At 39.8% G+C, this 18,892-nt stretch overlaps 1 protein-coding gene across 3 annotated transcripts in view; it reads left to right on the forward strand.

The window, feature by feature from the left end:
* The window catches only part of zmiz2 (zinc finger, MIZ-type containing 2), a 33,059-nt gene extending 19,055 nt beyond the window's left edge, over window positions 1-14,004 (forward strand). For 2 of the 3 annotated variants that reach the window (XM_088355829.1, XM_088355830.1), the window contains exons 11-19: window positions 3,635-3,845; window positions 3,926-4,031; window positions 4,139-4,296; window positions 4,367-4,434; window positions 5,311-5,379; window positions 6,785-7,041; window positions 9,165-9,280; window positions 10,253-10,423; window positions 12,453-14,004. In XM_088355829.1, coding sequence (XP_088211955.1) covers window positions 3,635-3,845; window positions 3,926-4,031; window positions 4,139-4,296; window positions 4,367-4,434; window positions 5,311-5,379; window positions 6,785-7,041; window positions 9,165-9,280; window positions 10,253-10,423; window positions 12,453-12,560 — 1,264 coding nt within the window. In that variant the 3' untranslated portion in view covers window positions 12,561-14,004. The remainder of the gene's footprint in view (window positions 1-3,634; window positions 3,846-3,925; window positions 4,032-4,138; window positions 4,297-4,366; window positions 4,435-5,310; window positions 5,380-6,784; window positions 7,042-9,164; window positions 9,281-10,252; window positions 10,424-12,452) is intronic. The other variant, XM_088355831.1, reaches the window with a different exon arrangement.
* The last annotated feature ends 4,888 nt before the right edge of the window (window positions 14,005-18,892 follow it).

Genomic DNA, 18,892 nt, shown 5'->3' on the forward strand with positions numbered 1-18,892 from the left:
TTAAGTCACAGGCATATTGGAACTCAGGAGTAAGCATAGCTGCTGCCGTTTACTTTGCTGTAACGTTATTGTCCTGCTCAGTGTAAAGTTGGTAATTGTTATGAGATGTAGAGCCCCTGACTCGTCGTTATACTGAAATAGTAAAAAAACAGAATTATTAAAACAATATTAACCAATCTTAGATTATGTCATCCAATACCCTAAACCAAGTGCATTAAGAGTGTTATTTGACTATAATGGTATGCTAAAAAGCATTATGCATTAAAAGCGGGGTGCGTAGTTAGAGGTGTCCTTAAAAAGTTTTAAAAAAAATCATTTCTCTACCAGTGGATGCTAACGAGTACATGCTAATAAATACCAGCTAACGACTTTCTCCAGGTTTCTTCATTTACCTCATGTTGAGATTTTGAGTTTTTCCTTGCTCTCATGTAGATTTTAGATCAGGGGATGGTGTAATAATAGTATAATTTGGGGGTCTGTGCAGCCATTTGAGACTCCTTGTGATTAAGGGCTATACAAATAAACATGACTTGATTTGGAACGTTTAATTACATTTTACACATCTATACTCTCGCTCCGGTCTGCAGTCTGACTGCGGATTGCGGACCGAGAAAAGTGAGGACATTTTCTGCTCCAGTGGCTCCGCCCCCCCGGTCGCTTATCCAATCAGAAGGCACAGGGCGGGTAGCAAGCAGTGTGGGAGGAGGGGAGGAAAGGAGTAGCAGCCATGGAGAGGTTGGGCTCCTCTGAGCCTTAAAAATTGGCCCGTCGAATAAAAAACAAAAGCTGATACCGATATCGGTCATATTACAAAATATCGGTGTCAATAATCATCCCGCCAGATAACTGGTTAACCTCTAACTCTGAGATCATGCAACCGGGATTATGAGCGTTTTTTAAGATGAGCACTGCCTCCTGCGAAAAAATAAGGCAGAGGTCTGTCAGAGCTGATTTCATTTTGGGAAATTAAATAGTGTAATTTTCAATTGTTTAGTCAATATTAGGGCTGACACTAATGGCTATTAGTGGACTAGTCACTAACTATTGAAACGATTAGTTAAATAATCCTCAAGTGTGTATAAAACGTGCAATGCATGTCATCAGAACCGTATTAGTTTAAATGTCGATTGAAACTAACTAGGCGAGTCAGACTCTGTTTTGTTCAACTGTCCGACGTGATCTCAAAATTTCCGTGCGTTACAGAGGTACTGCCATGACACACAAGGTCTGCTTTGCAAACTAAGCAAGTAGTCTTTTTTTCGGCGTTTCCGGGTTAGAATATTTCTAAACCTTAGAAGTTTTGGTATGTGTCCTGGGTGTTGACTGCGCATGAGCAACTCTCATCAAAGATTCTGTTGGAAAAATGTGTCTAGCGGCAGTTGTCAAAAAAAAAAATTATTTTCTGCTATTTTATTTATCGATTTTTGTTGACAATGTCAACTAATTGTATAAACCCTAGTCACAATGCCATATTGTTAATCGATCTAATAACGATGCAATATGATTATTGCTTCAGGTTCATGATGCAAAGAAATTCCTCACAATAAAAACTAAAATATATTATCAAAAATAGCTTTATATTCATATTATACAGTATCATTACAGGAACAATTACCATAGGTGACCTCTAAATCCGATAAAATGTCAATCACTTTTTGTTGCAATTTTTAGGTTGAGTTTGAGACCCTAACAAAGAAAATTACTTTTAGTAAAGTCTTTTTAAAAAGTGTCTTTAAAATCCAAGGTTCAGAATCTTGGAGCACTGACGGACCAGGTACCAGTTTAAATCTCGTTATGAGGTACTTGAGGATGTTGCTGATGCCAACCCCAGTGCTGTCAAATACTACAAATCTTCGAATTACGAAGTACTGTACGCATTTTCTATAAAAACTACAAAAATCAAAAGAAAAACATTCTAGCAGTACTAATTTATTTATTGAGAATATTAATTGTTCCGGCAGCAAACACACAGTGGTTAGCGCGTGTGCGGCACAGTTCTGAGGTCGTGGGAACCTCCTGCGTGGGTTCAAATCCAGCTCCCGGCCTTACTGTGTGGAGTTTGTATGTTCTCCCCGTGCTTGCGTGGGTTTCCTCCGGGCACTCCGGTTTCCTCCCACATTCCAAAGACATGCATTTCAGGTGAATTGGCCAGTCCAAAGTGTCCCTAGGTGTGACTGAGCGAGTGAGTTGTCTGTCCCCGTGTGCCCTGCGATTGGCTGGCAACCAGTTCAGGGTGTCTCCTGCCCACTGCCCGATGATTGCTGGGATGGGCTCCAGCACCCCCGCGACCCTACTGAGGATAAGCGGTGCAGCTGATGAGATGAGATGAGATTAATTGTTCCTGTGGTTTTATTTATGCATCAGCGTCATCTGCTGAACACTTGCAGTAACAAGTTTGATGTGTGGTTCCTTCATTGTTTGATAAGCACTTTCGATTTTAAAAATGGGAAACTTAACTGCTAGTAGGGGAAAAAAATCTGAAAATCCTGGCCTGTTAGTGATCCCAAAAGCCAAGAACAGATCTGGAGGTTCGAGAGCAATCTGCTTTCGGGCCCTGGTGCTGTGGAATGCTCTGCCCTCTTGGTTTCGATCTGCAACCTCAGTGGAACTGTTTGAATCTAGGCTTAATACACATTTTCTATCGTTTATGAATCACCTTCGTTTCATCTTTGCAATTTGTGTCTTGCAACATCCATTGCAGCGTGGTTATCCTGGAAAAGATGATTACATCATTTGCTGCCCCTTCTTAAAATGTATTCATTTTTCTCATGCTGAGGCGCCAGCAGGAAGAACTATATATTTATATAATACATGATAGTAGCAAAATGGGCGGTTTGACTGTACCTTATTTAATATTGACTACTCAACTTTTTTACCCGCAAATCATTTTATACATTTGAATTAAACAGCAGTTGAAATTATCCTCTTCTGATCTCTTTTCGAATCATCTGAGTAATTTTTAGGTCTCCAGAAATGTCTTAAATCCTCGAGGGACGATGACAAGTGATCGCTATTTGGTCCTTTACCGCGGTATCCACTTCAGACAACAGCACTAAAACCATATCTGTGTAGCAATCTGGCACTATTCTTCACAGTATAGTTGCTGTCATCTAGATATATACGGTTAATATTGTACATGACGCAACCCTCATCTGCGTTTTCTTTCATATGTGCTCATCTTTTCAATTGCCAACTGGAATTGTCACATGATCCCAAAACATGTGACATAAACAACTTGTATAGTTGAAATCAGCTTCAGGTGTGTAAGGCAGGGGTGGCCAACCTGGTCCTTGAGAGCTGTATGTCCTACATCCTTTGAAGGTTTCCCTTCTCCAACTCAGGTGACGTAAACTTTCATCCTGTTAGCAAGCTGTGTGTAAGCTTGATAATGATTCAGGTGATCGGAATCACCTGCATTGGACTAGTGAATTTCCCAAAACATGCAGAACATGCAGCTCTCAAGAACCAGGTTGGCCACCCCTGGTGTAGGGGCATGTTAGCGTTCACTGCGCACTGTGTATTCCGAAAATTACGGTGGTTATTTTTTTTTGTTAGATTGCGCTGCATTTACCAAGAGTCTCCAAGCACTGGACATTTCCCTCTGAATACTGTTCTTTTGTTTTGCCCCCTGCAGGCCAGATCTGGAGCTGCAGTTCAAGTGCTACCACCACGAGGACCGTCAGATGAACACCAATTGGCCGGCATCAGTGCAGGTGAGCGTCAACGCCACGCCCTTGTCTATCGAGCGTGGCGACAACAAGACCTCCCACAAGGCCTTGTACCTCAAGCAAGTGTGCCAGCCCGGGCGGAACACCGTCCAGATTACCGTCACCGCCTGTTGCTGCGTAAGTTCTGCAGCTGGCAAACCGAAGCTGGAAAGTTGAAAGTATTGCAGTAACGAAACAAAACACTCTTCCCTCCCCAGTCACATTTGTTCGTGCTGCAGCTTGTTCATCGACCCTCTGTCAGGTCAGTGCTGCAAGGGCTCATGAAGAAGAGACTGCTGCCCGCAGAGCACTGCATCACCAAGAGTAAGACACGTATACACACACAGTTAAAACATTGACAGAGGTCAAACCTCCATTTTCCAGTTAAATAATAAACAAATTACATTTTGGTGTTTTGTTGCCTGTTTCAGTTAAAAGGAACTTCAGCAGCGGGACCATCCCTGGGACACCCGGGCTGAATGGAGAGGACGGCGTCGAGCAAACGGCCATCAAAGTGTCACTCAAGTGTCCAATTACTTTCCGTCGCATCCAGCTACCGGCCCGAGGACATGACTGCCGCCATATACAGGTGAGGAAAGTGCTTGCTGGGGCTCCGTGAACACACATAAAAAATATTTTATTTTAATTTCTATTTATAGTGTTTTGACCTGGAATCTTATCTGCAACTCAACTGTGAGAGAGGAACGTGGAGATGTCCTGTCTGCAAGTAAGTGCCATTTGATTACAGAATATTTAGAATCAAAGTTCTTCATTGACAGAAATATTCATACTAAGTATAATATTTCAAATTTTCAGACATGTAGACTTTTTTATGATAAAAAGAAAATTAAAATCATCTAAAACAGGGCTGTCTGAGTTAAACGGATGGAGGGGCCAGAAGAGAAATTAATGTACAAGCCGAAGTCCAGCCTATGCATCATTTTACAAATGTTTAACATTCGATCAAAGTCTAGTGAACCTAATTAAACCTAGCACAAAATATAACATTTCCCTGATATAAAAATCCCCATCACATGAACATTAAAAAAATAACAATGTTCTTTTTGCTAAACTCTTTCCCAATTTTTACTCACTGTGCCACGTTGTGATGGAGCATTCCTATGTAATCTGGATCCCAGGTAGCATGATGATTTCACAGTGCATATAGTTGTATTGTTATCTTTATTATTATTATTATCGTTCTCATTTATTGGGCCGGGCTGCGAGAATATTGTCTGACACAAAAGGTTAGTGGTCCAGAAAAGGTTGCTCGACATCACTTCGGCAATTCCAAGAACGGTGTAAAAATCTGTTATTTGCAGAAGTGATAAACTCTCATTTTCCTGATGCTTTGTCTCTATTTCACTAAGGTCATTGGAAAATTGTTACCATATTTTCGGAATATAAGGAGCACCAAAAAACAAAATATGCCAGAAATTCTTAAGTGCGCCTTATAGTAAAGAAAATACAATAATTTTAAAATAAGAAAATTAATATTTAAAATAGGCACAGTGTTCTGACAAGTGTGTAACAAATTATCTTTGGTGTTGCATTAGAAAACTTGATGATGATAAAATCACAGAATGCTCTACTGTCATTTCAGTAAGACTGCTCTGCTGGAAGGCTTGGAGGTGGACCAGTACATGTTGGGGATCCTGGTCTACATTCAGAAGTAAGTACAAACAGTATACCTGTTCCTGGGTTCACACTAGAAGTAAGCTTGGGCATTAAATAATCCAGCTCAAGCCCAACCAGTTGAAATGAAATGAAATGATCTGCATTTATATAGCGCTTTTCAAGTCAATGACTTCCCAAAGCGCTTTACATTGTGCTTCACATTTCCCAATAGCGGCCGTGATCTGTGCAGCCATGTAAGGCGCTAACCTGCTTATTGGGGGTATTGGGGGTTCAGTGTCTTACCCAAGGACACTTCGACATGTAACACGGACAAGCCGGGATTCGAACTGGGATCCCTTAATCCTAAAACGATCGCTCTACCTCCTGAGCTACTGCCGCCCCAGTTAACTTGATGTGCAGAACCCAGCCAAAGCAAACCCTAAATTTTCATATTTTATTTGTGAGGACTTGGGAGGAGGAAAAGTTATTTATAATAACAACTTAAAGTATGTCTTTTCAACTTAATTGAATCAATTTGTCTTTATTGTTCTTTTATATGGTTGGTTGTTGGTTGATTGGATCCCTTGACCAGTAGAGTCGTAGGGGCACCATTTCCCGTGGCGTGTCTTGGGCAAGTACAGCCTAGTGGCGACCATCCCTCTACAGGCCAACATATGTTCCCATGCGGTCTCGAACCTGGGATATTTTGCCTGTAAGGCGACTGTGCTAACCACCGCACTACAGAAATGTTGTAAAACATTGTATGCAATGAAATAAGATATGACACTCCAGGGTAAACATATAATAAAGACTTAAAAGAGAAAAGAGTGTCAGGATAAATGGGCAAACATATTTACAACACAGTGCTTAGAGACAAAGTTATAAAGATGTAGTGCAATGAAAAAAATAGTGCATTGTAACTATAGTACAATGAAAAATCCCCGAATATATATATTCAGTTTTGTTACAAATTATACTGTGTAAACATTTACATCCTTTATGTTTCTGTCTGAAGAGCTTACATTAACCAACATTTTTCATCAACTGATCCTTTTAAAAAGTGACGGGGAAAATCGTATGGTTGTCTGTCATTTTGACGTGTTGCAAATTGGGCCATAAACCACAGCAGCAGTACGTCCATAAGAATCTAGTCTGGCACTTTTAGGGAGAAAGAGACAGGGAGACAAAGCTGAACAACTGGTTGATAATAGACAGACGAGATAGAGTTCTTTGAATTGACATTGCAAGAGTTACGTACACTACGTGTTTTTTTTCAGTTAAGTGTACATTTATAAACCTATATTTATTTTTAAAAAGTCAGCGAAAAAGAAGCCCACCTCAAACGTAATGATTTACACTTTATGCCCGACCCGGGTCAAAATTTGCGTCAGGCTTTTGCTTTAGATCTTACATTTAATTCTCACTCAGTTGGTTGTTTAATTGGGATGTTTCTCCGCCAGCTCTGATTACGAGGAGATCACCATAGACCCATTGTGCGGCTGGCGCCCGGTGCCGGTCAAGCCTGACCTGCACGTGAAGGAAGAGCCGGATGGGCCGGCCCTCAAGCGATGTCGCACCGTCAGCCCGTGTCACATGTTGCTGCCCAACGTCATGGAGATGATTGCTGCGCTGGGACCCGCCTCCTCGCCATATCCCGGTGCCGCACCGCCGCCGCCTGCTGGGGGCACAAGAGCCAGCCCCGACTACAACAGGCCAGGTATGACCCAAAGGCACGATAAAAAACAAAAACAAAAAAAAATGTTTTTTTGTTTCCACAAGGAGTGGGTAATATGACTATATTACAGTCATAAATTTCCCATAGAATGTTGTGAGACCCTGGTGGGAGGACCTTCTAGAGGGGGTCCAGGGGAATGCTCCCCCGGAAGAAAATTTTGTACATTTTAAATTCAAAAGCATTGATCTAGTTCATTTTAGACCAAAATAGAATAGAATATTAGAATAGAATATGCCTTTATTGTCATTGTTACAACATGGGATATATTGAAAAACGAAATTGGACAACTCCAGTTCCACATTTTACAGTGAGGATAAGGAAACAAAGAGATAAAGGAACAAAGAACATGTTTTGACTGTCTTTGTTGTAAATAGGCTTTGCTTTCTCCGGAGGGGGGTGATGAGGGGGGTGAGGGACAAACAGAAATGGTGGATCCAACTGGATGTTTGATCTTACAGTACACACAGTCCAGTGTTTTTTTCCGAATTGCTCAGTCCACGTATTGAATGGATTTGGGAAGTACAGTCCATAAACATGCGCGATTAAAGTCGCCGGCGACGATAAAAGCTCCGTTCGGGTGTGCAAGCTGCTGTTTATTGATAGCAGCGGGCAGGAGATTTAGCGCTATGCTAACGTTAGCATCCGGTGAAACGTTAGCGGTGGAACGTAAACAAGCAAGCACAATGACCACAGTTAGCTCTCTCGGTAGATAGAAGTGTCTGCACGATACTGCTAGAAACTCCATATCGAGTGAGCAGTGTGTGTCAATGATTCGGCTGTTATTGTAGCGCGTAGTCTCCAACCCCTGTTTTTACCGGAGTCTCGGTCTTGTTCGTGCTGGTGAAGCGTGCGTCCTGCTAGTTGTAATGCGGCGTCGGGAAAGCCAAGACTCCGTGATGACAAAAATACTCCGATTCCGGACGTTGTTGGTGGCGATCCGCAGCTCAAATTCACTCATTGTGGACGATGGATCTGGCGTTGGTTGGGAGCGCAGGTCTGTGTGGTCGCCTTCTTAGCCCAGACCCGACTGGCAGCCTTTTTCTTTTGCTCCGTCGTTGTCGGCAGGCAGATCACCCAGGGAGATCCGGTGGTCTCTGTATATCCCTCGGGATGTTGTGGATGTTATTGTATATGCGAAGGGAGTTGAAGGGAAAATATGAGGGATAAGGGGACACTGAAAAACAAAGGACGAACTGGAGCCCGTGAAGCCGCTGCGTTTGCACGCGCCGCCATCTTGGATCTCAATCAAGAAGCTAGATCTATGATTAATGTGTTCCCTTTTAAACTATTAAATCAGAAATATACTAGTTAGGAAAGGCAATGACAAAGCAAGCCTTTATGTCCTATCTAAGATGATAGCATCATTGCTCCTGAGAAAATTGTATTAATTGTTTCCAATGGCAGCGCCGCATGTTTACTCTGTGTGGCAAGATACCGGGCGGGTTTTCTGCGCGGAACACTCAACGCTAAAAATGATCAAATTAGAAAAATGCAACACTCGTCAATGTTATATTTTACCAAATCAACTAATCGCTTTGCAGCCGGCGCAAGACAAATACTGCAACAACAGAATGTCATCAAAGGGGAGGGGATGACTGACCAAGATTCCTTCAAACTTTAAAAAGATTAGTAGCAAAAGTACAAACAATGGCATTTGCCATCATTTATATATTAAAAATATATTTAAAAATACAGTTCTATTTTTTGATAATACAAGTTTACGAGACTCTGGCCGGACAAATTAAAACACTGGCGGCCTGCCAGAATCTTTATACGCATAGAAAACTATCCGTGGGGTTGAAATTGTGTCATAAAAGTTCTAGCTTATGGTTTTATACAGTTTTAAAATTCAATTTTTCAAAAGTCACATAATACAGCTACAACAATTATTTCTTTTTTTTTAAAAAAATCTGTATTGTATTCACTTATTTCCTCACAAGTGTTAATGTACATCATTGTGTAGTACAGATATATAACTAAGGAGAGGGATTAAAAAAATGAAGCTTTCAAGTAAGTTTGTATTATGCCTCTATTGATGATACATGACCCGGAACGTTCTCCTTTTTCTTGTTGCTCTTGTTAATATTGTTGCCGTTTTCCCTCAGGGAGTCGAGGCTTCGCCAACCAATCGGCTTTCCCCGAGTTCCCCAACACACCCGGAACGCCGACCCTGGGGGAGTACCCGTCCTCTGGACCTCCTCTGTCCTACCAGCCTGAACAGGTACCAGCGCTCTTACGCAAGAACCCGCCTTGGGCATAGCTGGCGTCTTCATTCTTTAATGCTTGAAAGAGTGTGTGCCACTGTGTATTACGTAACTACATCTTGATTTAGTGCTGGTGTTGCTGTAGGGCAGGTTCTTGCTGACTGCAACCATAACTAATTTTATTGTTGTAAGGAAAAGGCATATTCTTTGCTAAAACATTGACAAATTTAAGCTGTTAGGCAAGTTAAGTTTTAGTAGATAGCAGTAGTTTGCTTAGTAGACACTCAAAGAAAGGAGAGAAGTCCTCAATGGATTTTGAACCTGCAAGGAGAACACGGGGAGACCCAACTCTCAGATAAGAAATTCCAACCTGTTCTAAAAGCTGTCTCCTTGTGCCCTTTTTTAATGGTGGCCGATCCTGGGAATTTTGGTTTTGAGGCGATTCAAATACATGGTAGTATCGATAAATACCGATACTAATACAAAAAAGGTTCTAATCGTAGCACCAAAAATTGTCCTGATCAAATATTTTGTTTAGATACTTTTTTAAATGTTTGAAGATAATTGCATAAACAGGATTCCCCCATTTTTTGCCATGGCTAAAAGATGTGCCAGCTAATGTGTACGAGGTACTATGTATATTGTGCCAGAAGTATTTGTGTTTTTTGTGTCTGTTTTTTTGTCTCCATTGTGTTTTTGTACACGGTCCTAAATTTGATTTCAAAAGACATTAAAAAAGTCTTTAAGTCTTGAATTTTACTTGCCTTAAGCTGTAGGACCCCTAATAAAGATATCAACTAACACAGAAAGTTGCACTCAATTGCGGTGCAGGGCAAAGACTGGATTTCAATATGAACAGCTGAGCATCCGTCTGTCCGTCCCTGCTGCCCGTTTAATGCTTCTGAGAGTCATTCAGCGAGCATTCATCCCGTTTTGTCGAGTGCAGCTGCCGGCCAACTGACACTACCTTTTTTTTTTCACGCGGCTAGGCGCCGCACCCGTCCCACAATGCCTTGCTTCCACAGCATGCCAACCAGAGCTTGGGCGAGGAGAGGAACGGGGCAGCTTCCCACAACCCGCGGCTGCACGCTGAGGGCTCTTTTGGCCTGGGGGGCCCTGCTGGGGGGCCTGCCGCCGAGGCTACCGACCACGCTCTGGATGTGAGCCCTTTTCTTCATTCTGAATTAGGGTTGCAACTAGCGACTATTTCAATAGTCGACTCGTCATCGACTATAAGTCAAATCATCGGATACCTACTTACCTGATTTTACGCACTATACGGATTCTATGGCGCACCTCCGAAAATAGTCTTTTGCGATATTATCATATATATGTATATATATATATATATATATATATATATATATACTGTATATACCGGAGCCATATCCCCTAGTGGGAGGTGGCTTGATTCACACACTTTAACATTTCTGACTCGTTCTGGGAGATTGATACAGAGGAGGGGATTCCCAGCCCCCTCGCTCAACCCAACTGATGTGTTAGGAGTCATTAGGTGACCAAATCCCCCAATTCCAATTTTGCGATATACTTTTGATATATAAGGCGCACTGAGCTGCCCTCAAAGTTCTCTGCATCTTTTGTTTCCTTTTAGCAGTGTCTGAAATAAAACCTGCCCGGACGCCCGGGGCGTGCATCTTTTACGTCGGGCGTACAACTTACAAAACGTCTCTGGGTGGCCGACAACTTTTTTAAGAAAGGAAAACAAAAAGAAAAGAAAATATTTTTTTTCAAATCAAACGTTTGCTTTATTCCGATTTCGAAATCTTTGTTCGGTTTTCAAATTTCGGAATTTCCGCTCGTTTGGCAATTCCCATACTCGGCAGCCAATCAGAAGCCTGCATCAAATAACTTTGTGCTTCCGGACTTTCCTGAGCGTTATCAGGTCGTGCATTTGCATATCATTTTCCAAAGTAGACGCACAGAGAACACAAGAAAGATGGATAAGAGGTTAGGAATCTAGCCAAAGTCTCAGCCCCAAAAGAAATATTCAAAAGAAGCAACATTCATAATGCTACAAAACGTAAACATTCATTATAGCATCGGGGAAAGAGTTGTCTGCCCTGGTGTCCGGTAACTTTTTGTCATGAGTTCCAGACACTGCTTATAGCAAGAAACAATTAACATGTTAAAAACACGAGGGCACTCAAAAACCCCTCTATATGTTTCTCAAGGGGTGAACAGTTACCCTATTCAGTATAATTTAATTGTAACTATACATTTGCAATTTTATCTGCTGGATTTTTCAGTATACAAGGCACGTGGGGTTATAAAGCAAACTTTCACATTTTTGGTCAAGTTACGTGCACCTTATAATCTGGAACATACGTTAATGTTTTTCTTAAATTTGGCGTGAAGTTGATTTAATTATGTGGCGAATTATGATAAACACGAGAAAAATTGGTACAATGAAAAATGCAACCTTTATTGAACATACTACAGATTTTTGCAAAAATTAAATAATAATGATATCCAAAACCAACAGTTTAGGTCAGGAGACTTTAATGCATGAATAAACATCTTTTCATTTTTTTAGGAACAGGCAAAGAAAGAATGACTTGCAACAAAATGAACTTTTTATCCCTGGAAACCAAGAACTGGCTAATTTAGCAGTAGTAGAACAGTAAATACAACAAGTATGTGCATTTTGTGAAGTACATAGCGGTCAACTGCCAAGTGTGTCACAAAAGAACTAAACTACTCTCAACATTTTGAAATCAAGCGGTTTTAACAACTGATGTTTGTTGTCATTGGTGATACATGGCTGAGAAAAGAGTTGTTCATATTCAAATTGTAAACATGGACAACAAAATCTGCATGTCATCAAAAACCGTATTGTTTTAAACGTTACACCAATCTAACAGAGGCGAGTCAGACTCTGTTTCGTTCAACTGTCCAATTGTTATCTTTGCATATTCGTGCATTACCAAGGTACAAGGTTCGCCTACTTTATGGTGACACTGTCATTTCTGTACGTTAACTTTTCAAACAGACGCTATTGCGCATGAGCGACTCTCAGCAGAGATTCTAATAATAAAGATAGCTCACTCTGTTGGGAAAACGTGTCTCCCGGCAATATTATCCTATTATCGACTTTCCCTTGCAGCCCTACTTGAAATGTGTGTTTATTTTGTGTTTGACCCTACATTTTGTTTCAAAATCTCTTCTTAGCTTCTGCCCGAGCTGACCAACCCAGACGAGTTGTTGTCCTACCTGGGTCCGCCCGACCTGCCCAGCAACAGCAGCGACGACCTCCTGTCGCTCTTTGAGAACAACTGAGCACCTTTCGCTGTCTTCGTCTTTGTCTCCTCTTCAATATGTTACTTGTCCTTTCACCCCACACAAAAAGACTGCTGCGCTCACCGCGTAAGGGTGAGGACGCTTTCGAACGCATTCAAATTGGTGTCATTTCTGCTCACTGCACTCTAAAAATATTTGGGTCAAAAATAACCCAATCAGAGTCAAGAGCGGACGGATCCAACTCTTGGGTTGCTTTAAGCCGTCCAACTTGGTTATTTTGCACAAACAATACACATAATTTGCTTTTTTGTTTGTTTGTTTCTTTAAAAAACAAACAAAAAAATTGTTGATTTTATCCAAAACAACCTTTACAATTATAAAAACTGTTTTGTTTTAATCACCCATACATTGGGTATTTTTTTAACACAAATGATTTTACTCTGCCCTTTAAAACAAGGTGATCGCAGCTTACAAAAGTAGTCTTTTTGTGCCCAACAACCCCCCAAAAACATTCTTTAACCTTACACCCAAAAAACACTTGTCATTTGTCTTAAACGGCTCTAAAATTCGCATCTTATCAGAACAACTAAAAAAAATTACCCAAAAGGATATTTGTTTTTATTGATCCCTGTTGTAATTAAAGACCCCCACTCCTTGGCCATCCTATAATCTAGGGGTCTCCAACATGTGAGTTATTTTATGTTGCTAATTAGCACAAAGGGGGGCCCAGTTTGTTATGCATTTCTAAAATAACAACTTTTCATGTTATTACTATGTTGTAACTGTTATTACTAGATCTATTATTGGAGGTAGGGTTGAGTAGACTCGGTCAAGCACTAAAAAATATTTTTACTAGAAAATCCAATGACCCCCACACTGGTGAGCTATTAACAGAACAGGTCTGCAGGCACCTCAGCGGTTCTTAAGGGGCATAACGTTGGAGACCCCTGCTAGAACCCTTTCCCCCCCAAATTTCACTGAATACAACTACCCAAACAACAACGTGAGGTTACTTTTACCACCCTAATATTGTCATTTTTATCAGAACAACCCCCTTAAAAATGCACAGAAAAATTGATGTCACTCGGTTTAAAACTTTTACAAAAATTGTTCATTTAGTTTCAATAACGTTTTTAATTAACAACCCCCCAAAATTTGACAATCCTTTAATCTGCCTTTAAAAAAACACCTTGTTTAAACTACTACAAAAATGGGTCATTTGGTTTTATTGCCCCAAAATTGTCATTTTATTAGGGAAAAAAACAGAAAAAAAGGATTCGAAAAGGAAACAACTGAAAAATTCCTCATTTAGTTTCAATGAGTCTTATTGTAAATGAACGATGCCGCTACACAAAAAAAAATCTTGACCATCCCTTAACTACCATTGAAAAGTGACTTTGTTTATAAAGCAACCCAAACAATTGGGTCAGTTTACTGCCCTAAATTTGTCATTTTATTAGAACAACCTCCCAAAAAAATGACACACACCCATTTTTTGTGTAATTACTAAAATTGGTCATTTAGTCTCAATGAAGGATGTTTTGAAACGCCCCAAAATCCTCTTATTACAATTTTTCCTAAAAAATGTAGTTTTTTTTTTTTTTTTTAACCCAAATGTTGGGTTTGGATCAGAACATTTTTGATTGTATTGTCAATCGATCTGTTCCGCTTTTTTACACAGTTTGGATTAATTTTACCCAATTTTTTTTTTTATTATTGTGCTGCAAAACAGGTCGGTGCACTCGTACAACAACGATACGAGTAACTGTTCCCCTTTCCTAGAGAAACATTTGGACTTTGATGCATCTGAAACTGTAACCCTAGTCGATTTTTTTGGGTGAATCACTCATGTAGAGATTAACATTTTGTTTGTGTCTAATTTACTCACATGGGTAGATCAGGTTAACCCAGTTTATTTTTTTATGGGAGCGCTTCAAAAATAACCCCACCTAAAGCAAAACTTTACCAACATAAATTGCTGACTCAAAACAACACGTAAAATTTACAAAGGAACTCTTAAAATAAGATGTCTTTTTAATGAAAACCTTTAGTCACAAGATTCCCTCTTAGCTTGCAAAAGTGCAACAATCTTTACGAGTGAGATCGAGTCACTTCTATTGTGTGACTGTTCAAGTTCGCCAGACTCCATTTTGTCTATTGAGCACTTGAAAAAAATCGACCAAAGTTTGTACAACATCATTAACACCTAAATGATATTTTAATGCTTGTAATATTCCTTTTGAGTCTCTCTGAACATCCAAGTAAAATGCAGAAGTTGAAGCGATCAAATCGGAGTACTTGCTTCAGCATCTTTGATTGACAACTGTGCACTCTGTGTACCTCAAGAGATTTTTTTGACACAATTTGTACTCGTAGGACACAGTTGTCAACTCGTGCCCAATTTTGCCTCACTAGTAACATGTTGTTGTTTTACTAGTGCATCACAGTTGTTCCTTAAAAGCCGTATCATTTGCTGTATTCCTCTACAACCATGCTTAAGTATACTTCCTTTCCTCACAAGTAGGACAACCTGAGCATACGAGCAGAGTAAACACATGCTATTACTTGGGAAAACTCAACGGTTTTGATAGATGCAGATAACTAAATCAACCAGTGAAAATAAATTGGATACAGCTATTTCTAGACTTAAGTAGAAATGACAATTTACTAAACTCTCACACTCCATGAGAAGGGCGCAGGTGTCAACGAGCGCAGAATTTCCTCCTCTAAAATAATGTTATTTTCCTTTTGAGTGTCGATGAGCATCTAAATAAAAATGTGGATTTTGAAGCGATTGAATCCGAGTACTTGCTCGAGCAGCTTTGGTTGACAACTGTGCACTCCACGTACTTCTTTAGATTTTTTTTTAAACATGTTGTACTCTTAGAATGCAGTTGTCAACTCGCGCCCAGTTTTGCCTCACTGGTAACATATTGTCTACCAGTGCATCACAGTTGTTTCTTGAAAGACGTATCTCCATTTACTTCTGAGTATACTCATCTTTCCTCACAAGTAGGACAATTTGAGCATACGAGCAGAGTAAATACATGCTACTACTTCGGCAAAATTGCACGGTTTAATAGCTGCGGATGACGAACACAACCAGTGTATAAAAAAGTAATTATACAACTATTCCTGCAACTTATATAGATAGTAGTGACAATTAAACTCATTAACTTGCACTTCACGAGAAAGGCGCAGATGTTTACGAGTCAGGATTTTAACCTAGAAAATATTTTAACACATTTGACAATTTTCTTTTGAGTCTTTCTGAACATCAAAACTGAGTATTTGCTCGAGCAACTGTTTACTCTGAACTTAATGAGAAATTTTGGTCACGAGTTGTACTCGTAGGACGCATTTGTCAACCGGTGCCCAGTTTTGCCTCACTCATAACAAGTTGTCCTACTAGTGTACCATAGTCTTGAAAGCTATATCAGCAACTACTTTACTCTTTGACCTTCACACTTTAGTATAATTCCTTTCCTCGCGAGTAGGACAACCTGAGCATACGAGCAGAGTAAATACATCCTACTACTTTGGCAAAACCCGCATGGTTCAACAGCTGCAGATGACAAGCACAACCAGTGAAAATAATATGAATACAACTATTCCGACAATTGAACTCATTAACATCTTGCACTTCATGAAAAAGGTGCAGATGTTTACGAGTGCAGAATTTCTCTCAAGTAACTCGGTTGTATTAGCTTAGTGGTCCTACAAGCGGAGGTTGATTTACTAAAGTTTAAGACTAAACGCTACTACCAATCTTATTTAAAGCGATGACACCGCCCACATTCCAACATTCCGGTTTAGCAACGCCGCCTTGATGTACTTGTGCAAAGTTCCATGTTTTCATTGCACTGCGTGTGTTTTTTCTTGTCTATTTTAATTTTTTTCTTTTGGTTTTTTGGGGTTTGTTGATCCCCCTTCCGACGAATGTTTTCTATCTGATGCATTAGGGTTCAGAAAGCAACAAGGAATGTTGGCTTTTACGGGGGTAAAAAAGTGACTATTGAACTGCAAATTTACTAGAAAACACGTTTTTAAGATGTAAACTATTGCACATATTTTGTAACACACACATTTTAATTGCCATTGTTTTCTATTTATTTTGTAATCATTGTTATCATTTGTCGTACCTTCGGTTGCTTTTGTTCATTTGCTGGAGCTTGAAGATGAGGATTAAAACCACTTTATTGTTTCGACAAGCGTATTATTTGCGTTTCCTTCATTTTGTACCAAATGATGAAACACTTTAAAGGGACAGCGTGTATATTGACCACTACATGTTGCTGTATGGTTTGACGCAACTGAAAATGAGTGCTAAAAGGCACAAAGAAGAATACAAACTATAGAAACTCCAAGTGACCATAATGAACCCCTTTACTCTTTTTTTTCTCTCCCTAGAGGTTTTTGGGTACATGTAGTTGCAAGATCGCGGACAATTATGTCAGCTCTCTTTAAGGAGGCTCATGTTATGTCAAATATATACCAATTACTCAGCGTACAAGTATTTTAAAAAATGCTTATTTGTAAAATATCACATGTATTTTTGCTTTTTTATATCAATACACATGGTCCCTTTAAGATAGCAAATAATTACTGATTTAAGATCTACAGTCTGTGACTGGCTGGCAACCAGTTCAGGGTGTCCCCTGCACAGTGGGCAAGAGATAGCTGGAATGGGCTCCAGCACCCCCACGACCCTCCTGAGGATAAGCGGTGCAGATGATGGATGGATGGAATGGTCGACAGTAGGGGTGGGTGATGCTGGGAATTTTGGTATTAAACCGGTCAAAATAAATGAGGGTAGTATCTATCAGTGGTATTGATACCAATCTGATACTGATACTTATTGCTTGGAAATGCCATTATTAGTGAATAATTGAATTCAACCCCTTTGAGTAAGTTAGTATTGACAATAAACATAGTACAAAGATTTTAGGCAGTAAATAAGTTTCATTTTTTAATTAAATAATTACATTACCACCCTTACAGTATGACAAATGTAAAATTTTTTTACAACGGTTTCAGAACCAAATATTAGAGAGTCAAACCAAAAAAGCAGAAACGTAATGAAAATACAAATATTGTATAACAATGTCAACAAGACAAGTAAAATACATGTCAAGTCATGTTTGTATAGCCCTTGATCCCAAAGAGTCTCAAAGGGCTGCACAGACCACAGATTATTGCCAACCACAGACTTTTATTACACCATCCCCTCATCTAAAATGTACATGATGGGAAGGAAAAACTCAAAAACCTCAACATGAGGAACATGAAGAAACATTGAGAAGGAACCGCACATAAGGAAACCCCCAGGATGACCAGGCTGCAATGGATGTTGCAATAATTGCACAATATTTAGAAAATAAAGACAGTAATGGAAATAAATAGTCCATTGTCTCTCATTGGCTCTGTTGTCATAGTGGCAACCGATTTATAGGTTTTTGTTCAGGAACAGTAAAATGTTTACATTTTTGGCTGTAGTTCCTTGCTCTCTACTGAGTTTTTTTTTTGGGTTTGAACAAATTTATTGACACTAATAACAGAAAACAATCATGACAATCTCAACAGCAATCAAGCACATTCACAATATTATATTCCAATATGACGTTTTTAACAGCAAACACAAAATGAGGTTTGAACAACCCTTCTCGAAAATCTTATTAGCAATCAAACATATTCACAATTTCATTATATGTTTGTGTAAATGTGTAATGTTGCCACAAAGGCAGACTCTTTTACCACACAAATTACACCAGGTATTGTCCTTTTCTGTGGTGGTTGGAAAACAAAACTGAAAAAAGACCGCACTGTGCTTCCTGTTAGCCTCTGTCATTTTTAGCTTCTGGTTGGAGTGTGTATGCATAGATTTGGCCCTTCCGCCTGGCAGGCATGATGCAGCAGCAGCCCAGGTAGGCAGGGTTACTAAAAGAGTTGCTGAGGGCGCTGGGCGAGAGACGTGCTACGCTGTTTCCATATGAAGCGGCACTTTGAGGAAGTTGGTGAAGGATTGAAGTACCAATCCAAGGACAATAGTATCAATCTGATCCAAGTATTTGCTTGGTATTGATAATATCGATATTTGTACACGCCTTCACACGCATTAAATCACTTTTAACACACTTCAGTTCAGAAGAAGGCAATTGATGAAACACAGATGAACTCAAATCAGAAATATTCTAACAATGTATTGAATTTCGATACCTGTCAAGTGAATGTAAGTAATTAATAACTGTGCACTTTGTTTGAATTTCAAAAAAAACTTTGAAATAAAATGAAGACTCAACACTGTTTGTTTAAACATCTTTTAAATATTTATGCCACCGCCCGCATAGATTGTACTTGCAATACAAATCGAG

This window comes from Urocampus carinirostris, chromosome 16 (genome assembly GCF_059441175.1).
Source record: "Urocampus carinirostris isolate Australia breed hairy pipefish chromosome 16, RoL_Ucar_1.0, whole genome shotgun sequence".
Taxonomy (NCBI): domain Eukaryota; kingdom Metazoa; phylum Chordata; class Actinopteri; order Syngnathiformes; family Syngnathidae; genus Urocampus; species Urocampus carinirostris.